General features: G+C 46.1%; 1 protein-coding gene across 7 annotated transcripts in view; it reads left to right on the forward strand.

Annotated features, from left to right (window-relative positions):
• The window catches only part of LOC138529799 (zinc finger protein Xfin-like), a 241714-nt gene that overhangs the window by 179233 nt on the left and 41656 nt on the right, over positions 1 to 20825 (forward strand). For all 7 annotated transcript variants that reach the window (XM_069640865.1, XM_069640864.1, XM_069640862.1 and 4 more), the window contains one exon: positions 6596 to 11365. In XM_069640865.1, the coding sequence (XP_069496966.1) occupies positions 6596 to 11365 (4770 nt within the window). The remainder of the gene's footprint in view (positions 1 to 6595; positions 11366 to 20825) is intronic.

Consider the following 20825-nt stretch of genomic DNA (forward strand, 5'->3'; position numbering starts at 1 on the left):
GCTTGTCTTCAAGGCATGGCCTATCTGTAAAGATAGAAGAGAGCATAGTCTGACAAACTAAACAAAAAGTGTGGCTTGGTACCAGCTGTGAACCGGTTCAAGGGACAAAAGAGAACAATATCACTACATTTCTGTGCGGCATGTAGTGAAATGAACACGAGCTGTGGTGAGAGAAGCTGTACGCTGTGCAGTTTGTCACCATTAGCAAGACTAAGCAGTCGATGTAGGTGTGACTTACTAGATGGGAACAAAAGGAGCACGATGCACACCACTAAACCGCAGTACTGTTTTAAGAGTGGGTTGTTACCAACAGGGCCGGCACTAGGGGCAGCAGCGCCATGGGAGAATTGGCGCCCCACCATGCGCCCCTGGTTAACAGGGGGCAGGGTGAAGGGGGCGGGCCAGGATGGGCCTCGCTCCGGCGAGGAGGTTAAATAGGGCGCGTTAGCACCCCATTGTCATTGAATGAGCCTGCCGCTGCGGGTGCATTCAATGTCAGTGAGGCGCCAGCCACACCTTTTGCCACTACGCCAGCTGTGGGAGCCCTTGAAAGACTCCCCGAGCTGGCGTGGTGGAGGGCTAATGACGCCAAGTGCCCACCGTGGAGTGGCGCATTTAAATGCACCCGCTGCCGCAGGTACATTTCACAGTAAAAGGCCGCCTGCCACGCCGCCTCCACTACGCCAGCTCGGGGGAGCCCTTGAAAGACTCCCCCGAGATGGCATGGCCGGGGCTAATGGCGCCCTGTGGGGTGTGGCGCCCCGGGCTGTCGCCCGGCTCCCCCCGCCCCCAAGGCCAGCTCTGGTTACCAAGTACAACCTAGCTGCGAGCATAAAAGCAAACACTACACAAGGCTTTCCGGTACCACTGGTAAACAAAATCGTGAGCGTCAATGCCATCAGACTGGCAAGGTCAGCCCACTCACACCACCTTACACTACCTAAATTTAAACGAGCCAGAGGAGGCGGCAGCTCCACCTTTCCAATGGTGGCAGCTAAGCATTGGAACACCCCCGTAATTTTAGGGGGGGGGGCAAAGGTGTTTGTCCTCCCCAACTTTCGTGGCACACCATTTTGTCCCCATTCATTTGGCAGGGGCACCTTTTCCTTTAAATATCATGTCTCCCACCCCCCCAACACCAACATTTTCAGCAAAGTTACTCCACTGCCTCCCACCCGCCCTAAGAGCAGAGGAATCATATTGCACCTTCCGGAAATGTCTGAAAACTTAGTTGGCTGTTTGCCTAAAACACTTGTTCCACCTAGGCATGAACTTTGTGTGCCAATGGTAGGAAAAAATAGAAAATGTATGAACTTTAAGCATGCCTGAAATGTACTTCCTCGTTGTGTTTAAGGGGTCCTGCGACAGTGCTTTGATGTCCTTGGGCTTAGGCTCTTTACAAATGTTAAAAATAAAAAGTGTGGCCTGACTGCAGAGAGAAAGGAAAACACTGATGCGAAGCACTTCTGTAAGTGCAGTCTGTTAACAAGTATGGCCTAGCTGTGGAGAGAAAGGAGAACCAACATTACAAAGCCAAACTGTAAAACTGTTATTAAGCGTGGCTTTCTACCGAGTGTGTGGCATAGCTGTTGGGAGGTAAGAGAATCTAGTGTGCAAACTAATTAGTGCTGATACCTTTAGGTGTGGCTTACTTACAAATTTGGCCTAGACGTGGGGTATACCCACCCCTGGGTGAAACAGCAGTGTCAGTCCCCATGTCGTAAAAAGAAAGTGAGTAATAATCTGTATCTAGTTTGTTATTGCTCTCCCTTGTTTTGGGGCGTGCAACAGCTGTGCAATGTCTGGTGAGCCACTCGCTTGGTCCTTGTCCTAGAGTTGCATAGGGTTGTGTCGTCTTTAGATATCTGGAAGGATGACTTCTACTTTCTCTCTATTTAGCAGCAGATAGAGTGCTAAATGCTTATTCTGAAGAGGGCGAGCCACAATTAAATAAGTAGTAAGCCAAGGCATGACATTGCAATGCTAAGGTGATTCTGTTTTTAAAAGAAAAACAGATTTGAATGAAGTGGGGGGGGTGGGTGGGTGTGTCTGTCTGTCTGTCTGTCTGTCTGTCTGTCTGGGTGTGTGTGGGTGTGTGTGTGTGTGTCTGGGTGTGTGTCTGGGTGTGTGTCTGGGGCGATGGAGGCAGAGCGAATGGTACTGGGGTAGGAATACTTGTGTGCTGTTTCACTTCTCCATTTTCACTTTACTATCATTCTGTACCCCCTCCCAAAACTCCCTGAATGTGCCTTGGGTCGTGTATGGGAACACATATTGCTGCAATTACTTCTCCACTTAACAGAATGTCCTGTAAACCACCAAACCTACTTTGGAATCCCCTTGCTTTCAAGGAGTTGTTAAGAATATTACAGCCTCCCCTCCATGGTAAACGGATTCAACAGAGAGGGAGAATCCAAGATCATGCTGCTGCAGTCTTTCTACAGCAGAACAGATGCTAACTTCAAATGATATAGGGTGTGGGTGGAAAAGACGTGCTTTTTCTTGAAAATTCCAGAAGGTCCAAGTTGCCTCATCTTGGAGGGGTTCATCTTTCCACGGTGCTATGCCATCCCCTAAGTCTTCTGGCAGGCCTCAGGAACTTTGGTCCAGGCCGTTGCTCGTAGAAGTCACAGATAAAAGACCATCCTCATTGAAAAGTGCTTTCAATTACACCGAGCTTTCCTGCTTATAGAATCTGTCCGTTGATGGCCTATGGAGTGGGTTTGAAGGAGTGTATTGTAGTCTCCATGAGCACTACCAGAACCCAGCACAGGATCATTTTCCTCGCCTGATCTAGCACAAGACTGATGAAAACACATGGTAAGGTTAGGGGAAGTTCCATGGTTGCCTCTTTTTCTTGTGCTTGCAACTGTCCTGTCTAATTACCCCTAGATTTTGCAGAAATAGGCACTGAAGCCTAGCTTTTTACGCAAAGCAGACTGGCCTGGGACCAACCCACCCTCGGCTGAGGTCCGTGGGCCCAGTAAACATGAACCATTGATCACCCCCCTTTCTCATGATTCACTGCTTTTCATATCCTAACTTCCATCGCAAAGGCAGTTGAAATGCCCACCTAGCACTATTGCAGGCTGTGTAGCAGAGAATATTGCAGTACCCGATGCAAGGCTCTGGGAGAGAGTTGGATCTGTGTGCTTAGTGGAGGAGAACCCACTACTCCTGTGCACCTGACAGGTTTACTATTGGACATCAATATTGTTAAGTCTATCCCTGCAGCATCAGGGCACTAATTCTTACTACCTTTGTGGGAATGATTACCATTAGATATTATGAACAGCTTTTCTATATTGGTTTATCACTAAAACAAGAAATAACACTTGCAATATAGTTATGACACACCAGGAATGCTCTCACTCTTTTTGCTTAGCATTTATGTATATTTGTTAAAATAGTACAAACCATATGCAGTTCCCAATATTAGCAACATAGTCCTAACACCCTTCTTTTTTATTCACTTGTAGAAATTGAAAGCAACCTACAAACCATCAACAGTGTATCACCATCTAAAAATGCAGCACCCTTAAAGTTAAAATAATTGCATTAGTGCTGTAAGGATTGGCAAGCCAGTATACTGGAGTGGTTATTTATACCAGCTCCTGTAAACCAATTATTTGGAAAGGGCTAAAAATCTCAGTCCCATATGCCAATAGTATCCCAAGCCTCTCTCAAGAATACTACCACTGGAAGTAGTCTTTGTAGGGATCACATTTCCTATTCCTTTGAGGTCTCTATGGGAGGGGTAGGTCATACCATTTGAACACGCATATGAACATCCACCCGGTCAGATCTGTCATTCACCCCAGCTAGCTAAGCAGCTCCATAATCAATTAGGTTAGAATTCTGAAGACAAAATGTACTGGGGTAATTCGAAGGTCAGCATCAATTGTAAGAGTTCGGAAGGTGGAAATAGTGTACCATCTGTGTTGGGGAGAATTCTCATAAATGTGCTAATCCTCTCTACCTTGGAGCCCTCCAGCTCCTTTGCTAAACTTTAAGACTTTGAACTTTTCATATTCAATGTATTTTCTGTGTTTGTTTCTTTGTATATGTAGTCTAACCCACTCCATATGCATCTTCTTCTTTATGTGTGTTACACAGCACCCTCAGTGCAGTGACACAGGGATGTCTTTTAGACTTCCAAAGGTTTAAATACCTTTTCTGGGATAAACTACTGTTTTAAATTGACTTTACTAGTCTTTTTAAATTCCTAGGCCCAGCACACACTATCTTCCTATAAAGTGCTGGAGGGCTTATCTAGTATTCCCTGTGTCTAGAAACTCATGTAGCAGTCAAATGCTACCCTTTTCTATCGAAATGGCTGGTGGCAGTGGTTTTACAATGAACGTCCATGATTTTTCCCGACTGCGAACACCGGTAGCTAAAAATCACAGGAGCCATGTTTTTCAAGATGGCGCCTTAAACCCCTTTGTATATACGGGTGCAGGTCTTCATTTTTCGCCATTTCTTTTTGAAAAGGTCCTTCTAGTGTTTCTCTCTGCGCGCCAAACTAGGTTTGGTGCCTTTTGTTTGTATGCTTTTGGTGGGATTAAGGACTGAAGACCGTACGAAGTGACGGAGGTGCCCGAAACTTCCTGTGCTTAGTCTCCTAGGAGACCCAAATGCACTCTGGCGTGATTGGCTGGCTGACTGTCCGACAAGGCAGCCACCCTGCTGGGTGAGTAATGTCTAGGCTGGAATGAAAGGTTGAAAACTGTTTAAAAGGCGAGTCTCTTGGCTTGGAAGGCAGAGTCGACCACTGGAACGAAAGAACTGAAGACGAGCTGGAAGAGGACGGCTGCTGCAACTCCTGGACCGTTGGTTTGCCCGGTGAAGCCCTGCTGCAGGTCCGAATCGCCAAGTTCATCTCGATAGAGAAGCCCCTTCAAGGACGACTTCTTCCTTTGAGTTGGTGGGACCAATCCACTTGTAAGACACCTGGATACCATTCTCGAAGCTGGTTAGGATTAACCAGGGAGACGGACGACACCAGCTTATGTGCTTGAATTACAGCTGCTCAAACTGAAGTGACTCCATTGTATCAGCGTTTTCTGCCGACCCTGTGCAGTGCAGGAGTCCCCTGACGTCCTCCCTCTTGTCCTCACGGCCGAGGCTCAGTAACAGTGAGATCTGCAGGAACTGCCAGCAACCAAAGTCTTCTGCTGCATCTTGTTCTTCATATTAAGGTACTGTGCCAACCCGATTAAGAGAACTTACCTCTCACTGTGAAAGTTTGTGGGACTTTCCCAACTTGCAGGCCTAATCAGCTTGTGACCCAACATATGATTCTTTTTCGTACACACTACTTCTGAGAACTTTGGCAAGGACTTTACTGCATACTTGAAGGACTGCTCTTTCCTATCCAAGACACTAGTCCATTGACTTTGGCCTACGCCTATTGTACTGAATCGAGTCCTCTAGTGAACTAAAACTATTTGCACTGCCTAAGAAAGTATTTGTGATCGATTCTGCTAACTTGTGCCTTTTTACTCCCATTGAAAGTAACTGAAATGCCATTTTGCTCTTATTTCAGGGAAGCCTAATTTACTGAAACTTATTGGTTTGGTATTGCAGTATATTTGTGTATAATATTAAGTTGTCTACTTCTAGTGAAGGTTTTCTAAATGATTGTGTTTTACCAAGAAACCTTGAGTGCAAGTGTCTACTTGGCCACTGTGATTGAAAGATCTCTGTGTAACATCTTGTACTGCTCACATTCTCTCTTGAGATAAGTCTGGCTGCTCCGCTCGCTACCACAAACTGTGTAGTACAGACTTGTACCAAAGGTTGGTTTTGCTTACATCTGTAGTCCTAATTGTATGTTGTGGTCCCAGAGGGTACGGCATGCAATTTTGCCTAACAATCTGCAAACCTTCTAATTGGAGATGCTCTTTCTCACGGTTGAAAGACATTTGGTTAAAGTGCAGGGGAGTTTAGCAAACAGTGTCTTATTTATTATTCCATTTCTAAACTTTCTGCCTCAACTTTGGGACCTTCCGCTTCAAAGAAGCAGAGAGACAGTACTAGTTTCATACCTCTCAACCATCCAGTAACACAGCACAATAAAAGCAGTGCAGATCTGGAACTGCACTTCAGAACCCACAGCTCCAGAGAGGGTACCATGTTCAATGTAATGTCTTGCAGTTTTTATTTAAACATATTCAGATATGCTGCCACCCCCTGACTGCCATAGGAAGTGTTACCTCTCACGGGTAAGCAAAAATGCGATTGCCCATTGCTAAGTATGCCAGGTGTCCAAGAACAATTGTAGCCCTATATAATAATTGCAGAGGCCTTTTTGGATTTCCACAGTAATCTTAGACATCTCTGCATAATTCATATAAATGGCCATGATTAAAGTATGTTAACATTATCACAATTTTCAACTGTAAAATCTCGAGTTTCTTGTTACAGCCTTTTCCCTAAACTGTTATTCAAAGTGTTTTTTTAGCATGAACTGCAGAACATCCGCACATAATATCCATGCAATATATTTCCTCTTTCTATAATGAATTATGTCAATATCTGTCTTTTTGATTCTACTATTGGAAACTCCATTTTGTCCTTATTTTTTTTTTAGATATTAGAAGATCAGCAGAACTTGCTCTTCCTAATAATGAAGCCAGAGAGACTTGGGAGCAGAATTCGGCGTCCTTTTCAGAAACCAATCCGGTGCCTCTAAAGGATCATGAGAATTTTCCCCTGGTTTATGAAAAGCACCAGCCTCTCTTGCATGCAGAACAGGAGGATGGACAGGCTGTTGCACAGTGGAAAGCTGAGGTTGCAGGAGATCATTTTGTGGATAGGGTGTCACTGGCAGATAGAGGACAGATCCCAAGCCACTCAAACTGTATGGCATCAAGTGCCCAAATGCTCAGAGAGCAGTATGAACCTGCTTTTGGAGAAAATATAAACCCTATACTGAAAAACACAGCAGAAAGTATGCTGGAGCCAGCTGTGCAGATGGAGACCCAAGGTGGCTTAGAGACATTTGGGTATTTTGCCACACATCCAAGGAATTTTTCAGATGTGTCCTACACCCAGTTAAGTGCTTCCCAGTCCTCATCTTCCACTGCTTCCATCATCAAACTCCAAGCTGCAGAGAAGGATCCGCTAGAGATAGCAGTAAGTGGAATTGGACATGGTGTCCCCATGACAATCCCTGAGCACGAGCTGATGCAAGGGACATGGGGCCTGGTCCAGTGTCCCTTCTGCACCAATACATACAGGGATCCGACTGAGCTCCTGGAGCACCAGAAATCCCACACCCATGAGGAACAATTTGAATGCATTGATCATGAGATCGTTTTGGCGGAGTGCCAGGAAATTCCTGGAGATGTTAAGACCTACCAGTGCATAGTGTGTGACCGAAGCTTTACCAAACAGTCATCCCTGTTGACCCATCTGCGCATCCATACTGGGGAGAAGCCCTTCAGCTGTCACCTGTGTCACAAGACCTTCAACCAGCGCACAAGCCTTACTGTGCACCTAAGAACCCACACTGGCGAGATGCCCTACTCCTGCAGCAAGTGCAACCGGACCTTCCGCCAGAAGTCTAACCTCACTCATCACATGAAGAGCCATGTCACTCAGGACATTCTCAACTACCTCAAGGGCATAGAGGGCTTCCATCAACAAGCCGACTTTGGAGATCGACATCAAGAGCCCTCTGGTTACTCCAAGTGGTGCAATCAGAGCTCCAATCGGATTGCAGATCCAAAGATGCATATTACAATTAGCCATGACCCAAAATACAGCTTCAGTCTGCCGTCTGCACAAACAATGAGGGAAAAGCCCCCAGTCGTGGAGGCTACCTTAAAATCCCCCTTTGACCTTGCATCCCACCTGGAAACTCCTACAGGGAAAAGACCCTACACCTGCAGCAGCTGCTTCAAAAGGTTCACCCATGAATCGAACCTCATTGTGCACCAGCGTATTCACACTGGAGACCGGACATACCGGTGCCATGAGTGCAGCAAGGAGTTCAGCCGGCGCACCAGTCTGATGGTGCACATCAGGACACACACTGGGGAGATGCCCTATCAGTGCAGACAATGCAAGAGGAGCTTCCGGCAGCAGTCAAACCTCATCTATCACCTCAAGACCAACAACGTGCAGGGTGTCTTGTCTTGTACCGAGAGCATTGCAGGTGCTGGTCTACAGAACAGCCGTAGCATAGCCCCCCAACCAACCGTAAAGCCTGAGTTTTCTACGGACTTGCTCAGTGCACCTTCACATGTCAATTTCATGGTTAAACCCTCTGAGGCCTTGCTGAGGAGATTATCACCTTTGAAGTTTAAGTCCAAGACGGCTGGGAACCTACCCATCCCCCCTTCATATGTGGCTGTAAAGTCTGAGGCCTCTGAGCACATGATGGTTAGTCCATCAATTGTGCAATTTAAGACTACACGTTCTCAAGACCTATCCACCTGTCCTTCAGTTCCTAACTATAAACCTGGGCCCTTTGACCGCCTTCTCAATATTCAGTCGCATGACAATTCAAAAAGCAATACCTCTCAGGAGCAGCCCCACTGTACTTCGCATGGTAATTCTAATCGGGAGACCCCTGAACACCTGCTTGCCATTCAGCCACATGTGAACTTGAAATACAATCCCTCTCTTGAAGTACCGATTCGTCCTTTGCGTGTTGAACATCTGCCTTCTGATGATATGCTTGTCCATTGTTCATTTATGGATTTATTAACTAAGCCCTCTCAGGACCCACCCACTTGTCCTTCAAGTTCAGATGTTGTTTCTTCCGAGGACATGCTTAGCAGCTCTACACTTGTAGGTCAAAATTATCACCCCTCTGATGAGCTTCGCATTTGTCCATCACTCATTAATTTTCAGTCTAATCAAACTGATGACATCCTTGTCAGTTCTTCTCTCATGGATGTTGGTTTGAAAGCCCAAGAGAATCTCCTTATAACTCCCCCACTTGTGTATGTTAAACCTGAACCCCCTGAGGAGTTACTTGGCAATTCTTACCATGTAAATGGTGTGTGTCAAGTTCCCCAAGAATTGCTTATTTGTCCCTCTAATGTTGATATTAAGCGTGAGCCTCTGGATGAACATCTGATCACTCCTTCGCCTTTACCGGTTACATCAAAGCCTGCTGAAAACCTTCCCTTCAATTCTTTGCAAGTGGATATTAAACCGGAGCCCAAGGAAAAAGTGTTGAGTCTTCCGGCTTCAGGTTTGAAGTCGAACTCTCAAAATGATCTCCTGATGGACTATTCAAATGAAATTCCAATTTCTGTTAAGCGAGATGAAGGCTTTGGTAAAGATCCAGTACCTCTGGTTGAACCATCCAGAACACGTAAAAGAGGCAGGCCGCCCAAGTTTGTGAGGCCCACCATTTTACGTGATGGACCTCTGAGCCTCCTGGTAAGCTCTATCCCTCCAGTTAGTCTCTACAAATGTGAGCACTGCCCCAAGCACTTCACGCATGAGGCCAAGCTGCAGGTGCACCGACACATCCATCTGGTTGAGAAGAAGCACCAGTGCCAAGTGTGCACAAAACGTTTTGGTCATCGCACTAGCCTAATGGTGCATATGAGGACCCACACTGGGGAGATGCCGTTTGAGTGCAATCAGTGTGGCAGGCGCTTCAGACAGCAGTCTAACCTACTCTACCACCTCAAGAGCCATACTGCACCAAGCTATAGGGTTCAAAAGGTGGAGGGCCATGTTCTTGGCAGTGCCCAAAGTGTGGGCAAGACTGGGTCAGCCAAGGAGCAGTTCAGTGGTTTCTTGGGCATGGGGAAAGTGCAAGCACACTTGAGTGGGAGGCCCCTTCAAGGTATCACATGTCAGAAGACCACCCGTCAGCAGCTGGAAGCTGTGCTGCATAATCGACTCAACGCCCGAGGCCGACCAAGGAAATACTTCAAGTTCAAGCAAAACCTCAGCCTACACGGGAATGCTCTGTCCCGTCAGAGGGTGCCCGTGGCCAAGCGACCGTACAGGTGCCGGAGGTGCCCCAAGAGGTTCAATCACAAGTCGAACTTGGTGGTGCACCAGCGCATCCACACTGGTGAGCTGCCCTATCACTGCAACCAGTGTGACAGAAGCTTCCGGCAGCAGTCCAACCTCAGCCACCACTTGAAGAGTCACTGTGTGCCAGCACTGGGAAGAGCCAAAGACTCCAGCCAACATGAGGCACTTACGGAGTACCAGCTTACCTACAATGGTATTGAGGACATTGCTAAGGAAGAACTAATTAGCCCATCGGGTATAGACATCACAACTGGCCTTTATGTTGGGAGGGGCAGTGAATATGAAGTTGGAATTAATGAGCCTGAGTACCCAGTCTTGGATGGAGGCATTGCACAAAGTAGTGTCAAGTTAGAAGAGGAATCATCACAGTATCAGAACATTATGGAGCATCGTCCCTTTAAATGCAGTGAGTGCTTCAAAACCTTTAACCACATCTCGAATCTCATTGTGCACCAGCGGATTCACACTGGTGACAAGACCTATCGCTGCCATGAATGTGCTAAGTACTTCAGCCAGCGTACCAGCTTGATGGTGCATATGCGGACTCACACTGGAGAGATGCCCTACCAGTGTATGCAGTGCAGGAGGTGCTTCCGGCAGCAATCCAACCTCATTTACCACCTGAAGAGCCGCACAGTGCAAGGTAAATTAGCCTGCAAGGAAGGTGAAGAAATTTCCAGCCAAGCAGGAGGTGCACGGAATGCACACCATGCTTTAAAGTCTGAGGCATCTGAGGAGATGTTGGTTGCTCCTCCTTGTCCAGCGGTAAAGGTGGAAAGTGTTGCTTGTGTTGAAAATGGGTCATCCACTCTCGCAGAACCACGTCAAACGCGTTCAAGAGGAAGATTGCAGAAAGCTGAATTAAGTCTTGGGGGAAGTGCAGACCAAGCTTTGAAACTAGAAGGTTCCTCAGAAACTGCAATGTATAGGTGCAATGAATGCTCTAAGACATTCACCCACGAGTCCAACCTCATTGTTCACCAGAGGATACACTCTGGTGACCGGCGCTACCAGTGCAAAGAATGTGGTAAGGATTTCAGTCAACGCACCAGCCTAATGGTGCACCTGCGAACCCATACAGGGGAAATGCCCTACCAATGCCAGCAGTGTGCCAAGAGCTTCAGGCAACAGTCCAACCTCATTTACCACATGAAGAGCCACAAGGGTACTTACAGCTTCAGCAATGCACTGAATACTAATGCATCAGAATCTGCACATGTGAACTCTGACATACCTTCAGCCCAGGAACTTAAAACTGAAGCATCTGCTGAAGGTAAAAAGCAACAGGTCTCCCACCAGGGCCGACCTAGAGGAAGACCACGGAAGCATGTGAAATTAAAGACTGCCTATGGTAAGCATTGCATCTTAGCCATAAGTAACACGTTTCTCCTCTATGTCTCATGCTTAAATAAGGAGTGTGTTTGTGTATGTTTGGCTGGAGTAAAAAAAAACTGTAATGAAGCTGTTTGCCCAGACATGTAGGACAGCAGGTTCTGTTTTATTAAGAGTCTAATAGAAGAGTACATCTTAACTAACTATACATCTTTGGTAATTTCATACAAGTGCTGTGTGTGTGTTATTACTCCTGCAGGCTATATGTTGTATCTAATTGAGTCCACTCTAGTGAATCCCTAACACAGCTCTGTATACTAGGTATGTAAGAAACAAAGTATACCCACACAGGCCACTGCCGTTCAGGAGAGCACACAAATCAAATTGTTTCCTACAGTTTATTGTATTTCTTCAAATTTGTTTTCATGACTTTTTATTCATTGCAAAACAGCAAGAAAGTTATACAGAGCACAACTTGCATGGAAAGACCTCCGGATTGTTAAGAGTTAAGAGTGAGAGGAACACACCCAATTGCCTCCACATTCCCTAAAACATAAGACAGTGTAAATAAGCATGAAAACTAGAAGGTAACCGAACTGGTGGGTGCAGATGGTTCAATGTCGAATTCAGTAAGCACTAGCGAGACGGGAACAGTGTGCATGAGGGCTACAATCTACAACTTAAATGGGAAAATCCAGTTTCAGACAATTCAGGCAGACCTCAGGACCATTTTGTAGAGGTATATTTTGTAAGGGAGCCTCCCTCCTTAACTCAGCCGAAGGAAACTACGTGTTTTTGAAAATGCAAAGATCTTGTCCATAGCACTTGAAATCTCCTTCCAGTATAATTGCAGTTTTGGTCAGGCCCACCTCATATGTAAAGTCTCCTTTCTCCTCCCATCCATTCAACATCAACCCAAGCACCCTGGGTATATCTTTTTTAGGCATACTAGAGTTGGATGCCAGTTAAATAACCTCTTTAAACTCTGTATTGATCTTCTAGCACAGGACTGGTCAGATGACAAGCTTTGCCATGCCTCTTCAGATATATTCTTGCAAAATGAATTTTCTCATTCTCCATGTAACACCATCTAGAGTGGCTTTCAGCCTCTTAAGGATATTGCTTAATTGTTTATAACAGAGTGACTAATAAGCAGTTTCCCCAACAGGGTGAGTGATCTGCAAGTCGCTACCCTCATCTTGGACTGCAATACCTAGTGTCTCATTTGTTTAAATGCAGAGTTATCCTGTTCAGTGGCCCCCAAAGCATGCTTTGCAGCACTGAAAATATTGAATCGAACCACAGTTCAACATGTCTTGTGTTGTAAGTGGCCCTTCCTTGGGGTGGGAGGGGTGTAGGGGTGCCCACATAATCTACACGTTCCCAAGGTGTTTGGAAGCTAATTGCCAGTCAGTGATTAAGAGCAGGGTTCGAAATTGAGGGGATCTGGGAGCTATTTAGCTCCTGCTTCTACCATAGAAGAGCCTAGTTAGCTTGAAACAAACAGCTACCAGGAGCTACATTTGGCTCCTAGGGCCAACTGGTGCCTTCCAAATATGTAAGTGTGACATTAACTTTAAGTATTTGAGAATGTTAATAAAGAAGAATTAGAACACCTCTAATACACATTTAAACACAATGGTTCATACAAAATGGACAAAAAGTTAAAGGAGCGCCTGCCTCCTGGGTGATGCCAGACACCCAGGAGCTGGCTTTAGCTCCTACTCGCTGAATCTCAATTTTGAACCTTTAAGGAATGGTTCGGTCCGAAATTTTTATTGCAAAAAAAGATAGGCAATAATAAAACAAATTGATTGGCACTTTCTTTTTTAAGTCCCTATGTAAATTTTGAGCAATTGCAGCTCAAAATTTACAAAAGCAAGTACATGGGGGCATCCATTTTGTGAAATCGATGCCCGCCTGTGCTCGCTTTTGCGGCACTAATGAAGGAAAAGCCAGCCAGCTGTAGTAAACAAAAGCTACCACTGGGTGGCTTTTCCTTCATTGGTGCCGGGACTCGGAGGACGCAGACCGGAGACTACAGGCAGAAAAGTTGCAGCTGCATCTCGGTAAGTGCTATTTTTAATTTTTTTTAAAGCACTAGCTGCAGTTTTTTTTCTAAGTTTTCCGGGCTGGAGGAGCCCGGAAAACAGAAATAAAACCGCAGCTTTAAAAACGTTGTATTTATGTTTGCGGTAGCTTTTGAAGCTACCGCAAACATAAAGACAACGTTATTGTGTTTGAAAACGTTGCGGTTTTTCTTTCCAGGTTTCTCAGGCTCCTCTGGCTCGGTTGCTTTCTGAAATGCTGCAGTGTTTCTGCCTAAAGCTGTTTTCCCATTTGGAGCTCTCGGGCTCCCCGTGGGGAGCCCGAAAGCCCCAAATGGGAAACACAATGCGGTTGTGTTTCGAAAACGCTGCGGTTCTCTTTCTAAGTTTCTCAGGCTCCTCCGAGCCGGAGGAGCCTGAGAAACTTAGAAAGACAAACCGCAGCGTTTTCAAACACAATAACGTTGTATTTATGTTTGTGGTAGCTTCAAAAGCTACCGCAAACATAATTACAACGTTTTTAAAGCTGCGGTTTTATTTCTAAGTTTTACAGGCTCCTCCAGCCCGGAAGACTTAGAAAAAAACCTACAGCTAGTGCTTTAAAAAAAAAAAAATAACACTTCCAGAGATGCAGCTGAAGCTTTTCTGCCTGTAGTCTCCGGTCTGCGTCCTCCGAGTCCCGGCACCAATGAAGGGAAAGCCACCCAGTGGTAGCTTTTGTTTACTACAGCTGCCTAGCTTTTCTTTCATTAGTTCCGCAAAAGCAAGCGCATGCGGGCAGTCATTTCACAAAATGGATGCCCCCATGTGCTTCCCTTTGAGCTTAATTTTCCCAAAATTCTACATAGGGACTTAAAAAAACAAGTGCCAATCAATTTTATTTATTATTGCCCATTTTTTTTGCAATAAAAATTTCTGACCGAACCATTCCTTTAAAGCGTTGTTATGGCATAAGCCAAAAAGCAACAAATGAATAAAAACAATACGTGCTAAATGAAATAAAATGACTGAGAATATTCTAAATAAAATGACTGAGAATATTCTAATTAAAACATGTCCAAGCATAAAATCAAGGAAACCGGAGGTAAACGAGTGCACGGTTATTCAGGTAAATTGAACAGCAGGATATAACGGAGAAATTAGGTAACATTCAAACTGATACACAGATTCAAGGTCCAATTGGGGGTAGTGATTTTCCATCACACATTTTGCTTCTTTTTAACCATGCCCTATGGATGTTTTTGAACACTAAATGCACAGTTGTCAGATTGCTGCTATCCCTACAATAAGCTAGGGCCTCTTCAACATGACAGATCAGCCAATCTAAGGACTGGAAGCAGATATTTTACACAATAGCTCTTGTATCCCTCTCAAAAGAACAACAAATGGGTGATGGGTTTGGTGTTTCCCCCACAGTCAGAGCACATAATGCCATTTGACCCTCGCCAATTCTATGTGTAAGATGCCACGTTTAAAATGTTGAAGCGGAATTATTTGTAAAGGGATTGAGCATAACACAGGCTGATCATGTCCAGATAAGATTCTAACCAAAAATTCCGGTTCAGACAGCAGATAATGTTGGCCAGTGCTAAGGATAGTACACTCCTCTTCCAGGCTACAGCGGGAAAAAAAGACCACTAGCACATTTAATCTGTCATCTCAAATCACTTCAGGTGACCACCAATACTGGTCCAGGTTAAATTTGAGCAATTCTGCTTTCTCAAATTTGAGCCACGGGAGAGATTTAGATCACTCCAGAGACAAAACGTGCACAACACCTGTCTGTATACAGCCAAGTCTGTCGTGGTCCAATTTCTCGTCTAATACAAAAGAGGCTTCAATCTAGCTTGATATTCCACTGATTGGAGATCGCATTCCATGAATATGCTGGCACTAGGTGAAGACCTTGGAAGCATAAGTAGCATTTTAAAGAAATTATTTATGGCAATAAACAGGGAATTTACTCCCACATGTCCTCGGTCCCATATGATGACGAGGCAATTGCCTGCATCAGATGCATTAATAAGGCTGGACTAATACCACCACAGTGATGGCTATGGTGTAATCGTGCTATGCCGCCACAATACTTTTGGAGGGTGGCAGTTGCTTTGATTACCTGCTGGGACCATAAACCATTGTCCATAAACCTGACTCCAAAGTAGTCAAAAGATAAAACCTGTTCGAGAGGTACCGTCCATCTTGATGTCAAGCTTCAGAGGTTGGGCAAAACGAGGTCTAAAGACTGTTTTAGTTTTCTCCTTATTTAACTCCAGACGCAATTCATTGCATTTCGCAATGAACTTGGTCAAAGTGAATTTAAGGCCTATTCGGTATGTGCCCAACAATACCACGTCATCTGCGAATAGCAGTGCAGGAAATTTGGTGTTACCCAATCCAGGCAGGTCAAGGCTGTGTGCTTCCAAGGTCCAAGTGCCACTCTTCAGATGAAGAATCTGCTAGAACAGCTCCTGTGACATCTCACAAGGTAACTGAGAGCCAAACTTTTAAAAGATGGGCTTCTTCAGTGGAAAGGGGAACCTCATGACATCACAAGAGCAGAAGAAAAGTTGAGAAAGGCTCCCTTACGCCTTCTGTAAGCTCTGTGGGTCACAAAAGTCATCCTAATGGGGGTAAAAACAACACCCAATGGTAAGGAAACCACTTCTAAACCTCCATCTGGTGAACGGCCGTCTATGGGACCGTTGTCGACGAGTGATAGTGCTTACAAGTGTTCGCCATCGTCTAAACCGTGAGCTAAAAAGAACCCGTCAATGTTAAAAACATCCTAGTCGACGTGCAAATCTTCATCCAAATCGTTGTCGAAGAAAGACTCGTCATCGAAGACAAAAGAAAAACATCACTCGTCCACGACACATCATTCATCCACGAAGCCCTCGTCGATGAAGCCGACAGTACATCACTCGTCCACGAAACCATCAACACCTGTGTCTACGGAAAAGACCAGGCCAGACAAGTCATCCACAAGTGTTCCGTCAACGGCAGACTAACCGTCCATGGAGAAAGACACAACAAAGTCTAAAGACACTTATCCCCTCCACTCCAGGAGGTCAGGAAGAACCTGTAACACTCCAAATTTCACCAATTAAGGAGATGGCAGAGTTACCAGATATTATTATCCAAGAAGAATTCTCTGACATTGAAGATATGGGTGAACTAGATTCCAACTCCAAAAGAGAATAGTCCACCATGGAATCCGACCACAGAAGACACCACTGATCCCTATGACCCTACCCTGAAAGAGACCATGCAGAGGATCATAGAGGAGTTCGACAGACTCCAAAGAGCTCAACTTGTGGGACCCTCTACGTCCAGGCATATGGATGCACCCTCCAGTTCAGTGGGCATTAGATCTCCACAAAGAGTCAGGTCACCTCAGCACTTCCGTAGCAGCTCTCCTACGAACAGTAGGCCCGCAAGCGTGCACTATCTTCCGAGCCGCCACACAGGCCCAGGGACAGACCGCTATCACGCAGTGCTTCACCGACAAGAGTCTCCCCTCCACATTTTTTGCCTCGACCAAGGAGACCCTCACCATCAAGGGACCCTACAGCAGTCCCCTCCACGGTGTCAGTTTCAGATTGGCAAGAGGACCCATTCAGGGACTTCACGCACACAGAAGAACCAAAAGAAAGGGAGATCACGCAGGACCCAGACCAGCAGTGAATGGGATGACTACGTGATAGAGAAACCACAGAAACAAGATTCTCCAGGTGAAACATCGTCTCCCGATGACTTAGTTTCTTTCCATACCATAATTGCCAAGGCAGCAGACCTGTTTAAAATATGTGTCTTCAGAGGAAAAGAAATCTGATAAATGAAGAGATATTCCACTACTGGACACGGTTTGGGATGCAGGGGTCAGGATTCTTTCTATCCCCCCCCTGTCGACACCCGCCTTGGTATTACAACCGGAAAAGAAATATAAAGCTTTGGATACAGGCCCTCTATGTATAAGGGGACATACCTAACCCGATTCTATCATCACTGTCACGGCACGAAAGAAGTTGGCAAACCCTTTGTCACCGCTTATAGCACCACCAGATAGGGAAGGTCAGAAACTAGAGGCCATGGCAGAAAGGTTTCATCATCGTTATCCATCAGGGCAGCAAATGCATTAGCTATGACAGCTCGATACGATCAGAGAACGTATGTCAAAACTAGCCAAACACCTCCCGGCACAATTTCAGGAGGAGGCGAAATCAATAATGGTGGACGGGGAAACCACTTCTGATCACATGATCGATGCAGCTGTAGATGTCGCCGAATCAGGTTTTCGGCAAATGGCCCACGGAGCAGTCCTTTTGGAGGCAAGCTTGGATGAAAGCAACCAATTACAGGCCAGAAGTTCAGGCACAGATATTGGATATGCCTTTCGACCGTCAAGATTTGTTTGGCAAGAAAATTGATGACCATTTTAAAGGTATTAAATCGCACACGGACACAGCCAGAGCTATTAGCTCGCTCAAGGACAAAGACAATCACAGATCCTTTCACGGTTCATCCACCAGATATAGGGGATGCAACAGGCCGTCATACAGTCAAAGAACGCAAAACAGTGTGTATCAAGACAACAGATATCATCAATCTGGAGAGGAGGAGCCAAATGCCTCTACCAGAAGTCCCGCCCCTATTCTGCCTATATGTTGGAAGCTGGAAATTGCGACATGCACAACACCGATGGTGATATCTATACAGTGAAAGACCTTCGGAACAAGGTATCCATTGAGAAGGCCCTATAAGATGTATCCCTGAAGTGATGACGGTCTCCTGAGAGAGCGCACCCAAAGAAGTGTGACGATAAGGGAGGCTGATGATGTCACAAGAGATGAGCGTGACACACTGAGAAGGATGACCAGAGAAAAGAATGTTTAGACCTTATGGAATCTGATGACGAAATAAAGAATGGATTAACGTTTCATGTTCGCGAATGAAGATTGCATGTACGAAGAGCACTGAAGAAAATATGTTGTTTTATAACTGTACAGATGCTGCAACACACGTAGACTAAGTAATCATGAAGGCTGTCTCACTAGATGTCGGCCTATGCACAGCATGTGAATCTAAGCAGATACAAGCATCAGAAATACGATTACGGTGAGTAATGTATCCATTCTGAGGCTTGTGGAATCTACTTAGATCACGTGATGTGCATTATCTGACATCTAGTGGAAGCTGCAGAGTATTACAGTTGTTGTTTTTGAAACTCGAAAAGGGACGTCGACAGGGCGTGCCAGTAATACTATCCCTAGTGTGACGTTCACTGTACCCATGATCCTGCGTGTAGGTCCCTCAGATTGTTTTATTCTGCCATACTAGACGGACTCATGTGTGCGGAGTTCCTTTAGGCGTAAAGCCATTATCTACTTTTAATTACGTTGGATTTCTTCCTATCCTTTGTCCACCGAACGCCGAAGAGCGACGCCGGTGAGGATCTGAGAAAATTCCGTCTGAGACTGCTGCGCCGGGCCACGCCGGGCCTCGCCCCAGTTAGTAGGGAGAGTGTGCGGAGGTCATATATATATTGTATTCCCCTTTTCCTACATATTATTCACCCCGCTGCCATAATTTGACCATGTGGAGAGTACTACATTTAAATTCTTCTCCAAATGTAACAGAAAGTTCCCTTGGGTAGATAAATGTTTAACTTGTAATCTGTATCTCCCTTGAGACCATATCAAGGCATCTTGTCGGGCCTGTAGGCTCAAGCCTAAAACCCTAAAGGACCGCTCCACGAAGCGCTGGCCCCACTACCCCAGGCAGCTTGAAGCCATGGACGTAGAGGGCGCTTACAGCGATGGCTGCGACAACGCCGAATCGGACTGCGAGGGCGACAGGGCAGCTTCGGCTACCCAGACGCAGGCCTCACCCCATAGGACAGGCCGGCGGCCATGTTGTGGGGGCCACAACCGGCGGCAAAAGCGCAACACGTACACCCACCACCAAGCACATTAGCCCCGGCTGGGACTCGACACGCCTGTCGAGTGATTGGCAACGGTCGACACCTAGGGATCAGTCCACCAAATCCCTGTCCTCTGGGCGTTCCCTCTCGCGGTTGCCTTACGACAGGGCCCAACCGTCCATGGACGGAAAAGGTGTCGCCCATCAAATTACCATCGAGACCCGGTCGTCTTACGACGATGCCGTGTCCCAACCCACTTCCGAGACAAGACGCGCCGTGTCTAATCCCACATCCGAAGTTCGACGCTCTGCGTCGGATCCCGCCTCCGAAAGTCGACGCGCTGCGTCGGACCAGGCGGAAGCCCCCAAAAGGTCTGGAAAGACCACTTCTGGCCATGGAGGAGGGTGTAAACACAATAAAAAATCCTCTAAAGATCCCCACACTCCAAAAGAGAAGCATGGGGATGACAAGGCTGCAAAAAGATCCAAAGAACCTCAGCCTGCCCCTAAAACCAAGGTTATACCTCCCACAGATGTGGATATGGGCCAAACCCCTCAAAATGTTACTATACCAAGCTCCAAAGAATGGACCTCTGCAGATATAGACAGAATAATGAAAAGGATGACCTTTATGGCCAACTTTTATGAAAAGGACCCACATTATTTTCAAAGTTAAATGAACCCCCCTCCCACCTCAGCTCTATCTGGTTCCAAAGCCACTCCTGTTCTCCTCAACCCCCTCCTAAGAGGTCTCGAACTGAGACCCCCTTCATAGACCCTTTTGTTGTGGAACCTTATGACCCCGTTTCATACCATGAAGCCCCTGACCCTCAATGTTATGAGGACGAGGATGCAGACCCTTATTACGGGGGTGATTAGGAACAGGAGGCTGAAGATGAGGCTGACGCTTACACCTTAGACTCACCAGTTCCTAAGGATCCACCTGTGAATGATTCCCCAGTCGATAACCAACCCCTCCTTAATGAAGTGTTGGCAAAGGCTGCTGAACACTTCCAAATCGATACTCGGGAAGTTCAGGAGGACAAAGATTTCGCAGAGCAAATCCTGGGGGACAAGAGGGCAGTAACTCGGTCCATCCCGCTACTACATCTATTCAGTACAGGATTCAGCCATCTCTACAAACCCCTAACCTCACACTTGCAGTAAATCAGCGTGTCGAGAAGTTGTTTCGTGCCACTCCCTCTAACCCTTTATATATTCGGGGACAACTAAAACCAGATTCCCTAGTTGTCACCACCACGAGAAAAAGAGCGGGCACGCCACTTGCTTCCTCAGAGGCTCCACAGGATAAAGAAAGCATGAGGATTTATGGCCTAGGCAGGAAAGTCGCCTCCTCTGCAGCTTATCAGTCTAGGATAGCCAACAGTGCCACACTCTTGGCAAGCTATAATTACCACAAGTGTGAGGAAGTTTATGCTTTACTCTCCTCTGCACCAGAACCTTTAAAAACGCAGTTGGCACAAGTGGCAGCCGAGGGGAGGGCAGTGTCTG

The sequence above is a fragment of the Ambystoma mexicanum genome, chromosome 1q, assembly GCF_040938575.1.
Source record: "Ambystoma mexicanum isolate Mex_15411 chromosome 1q, UKY_AmexF1_1, whole genome shotgun sequence".
Taxonomy (NCBI): domain Eukaryota; kingdom Metazoa; phylum Chordata; class Amphibia; order Caudata; family Ambystomatidae; genus Ambystoma; species Ambystoma mexicanum.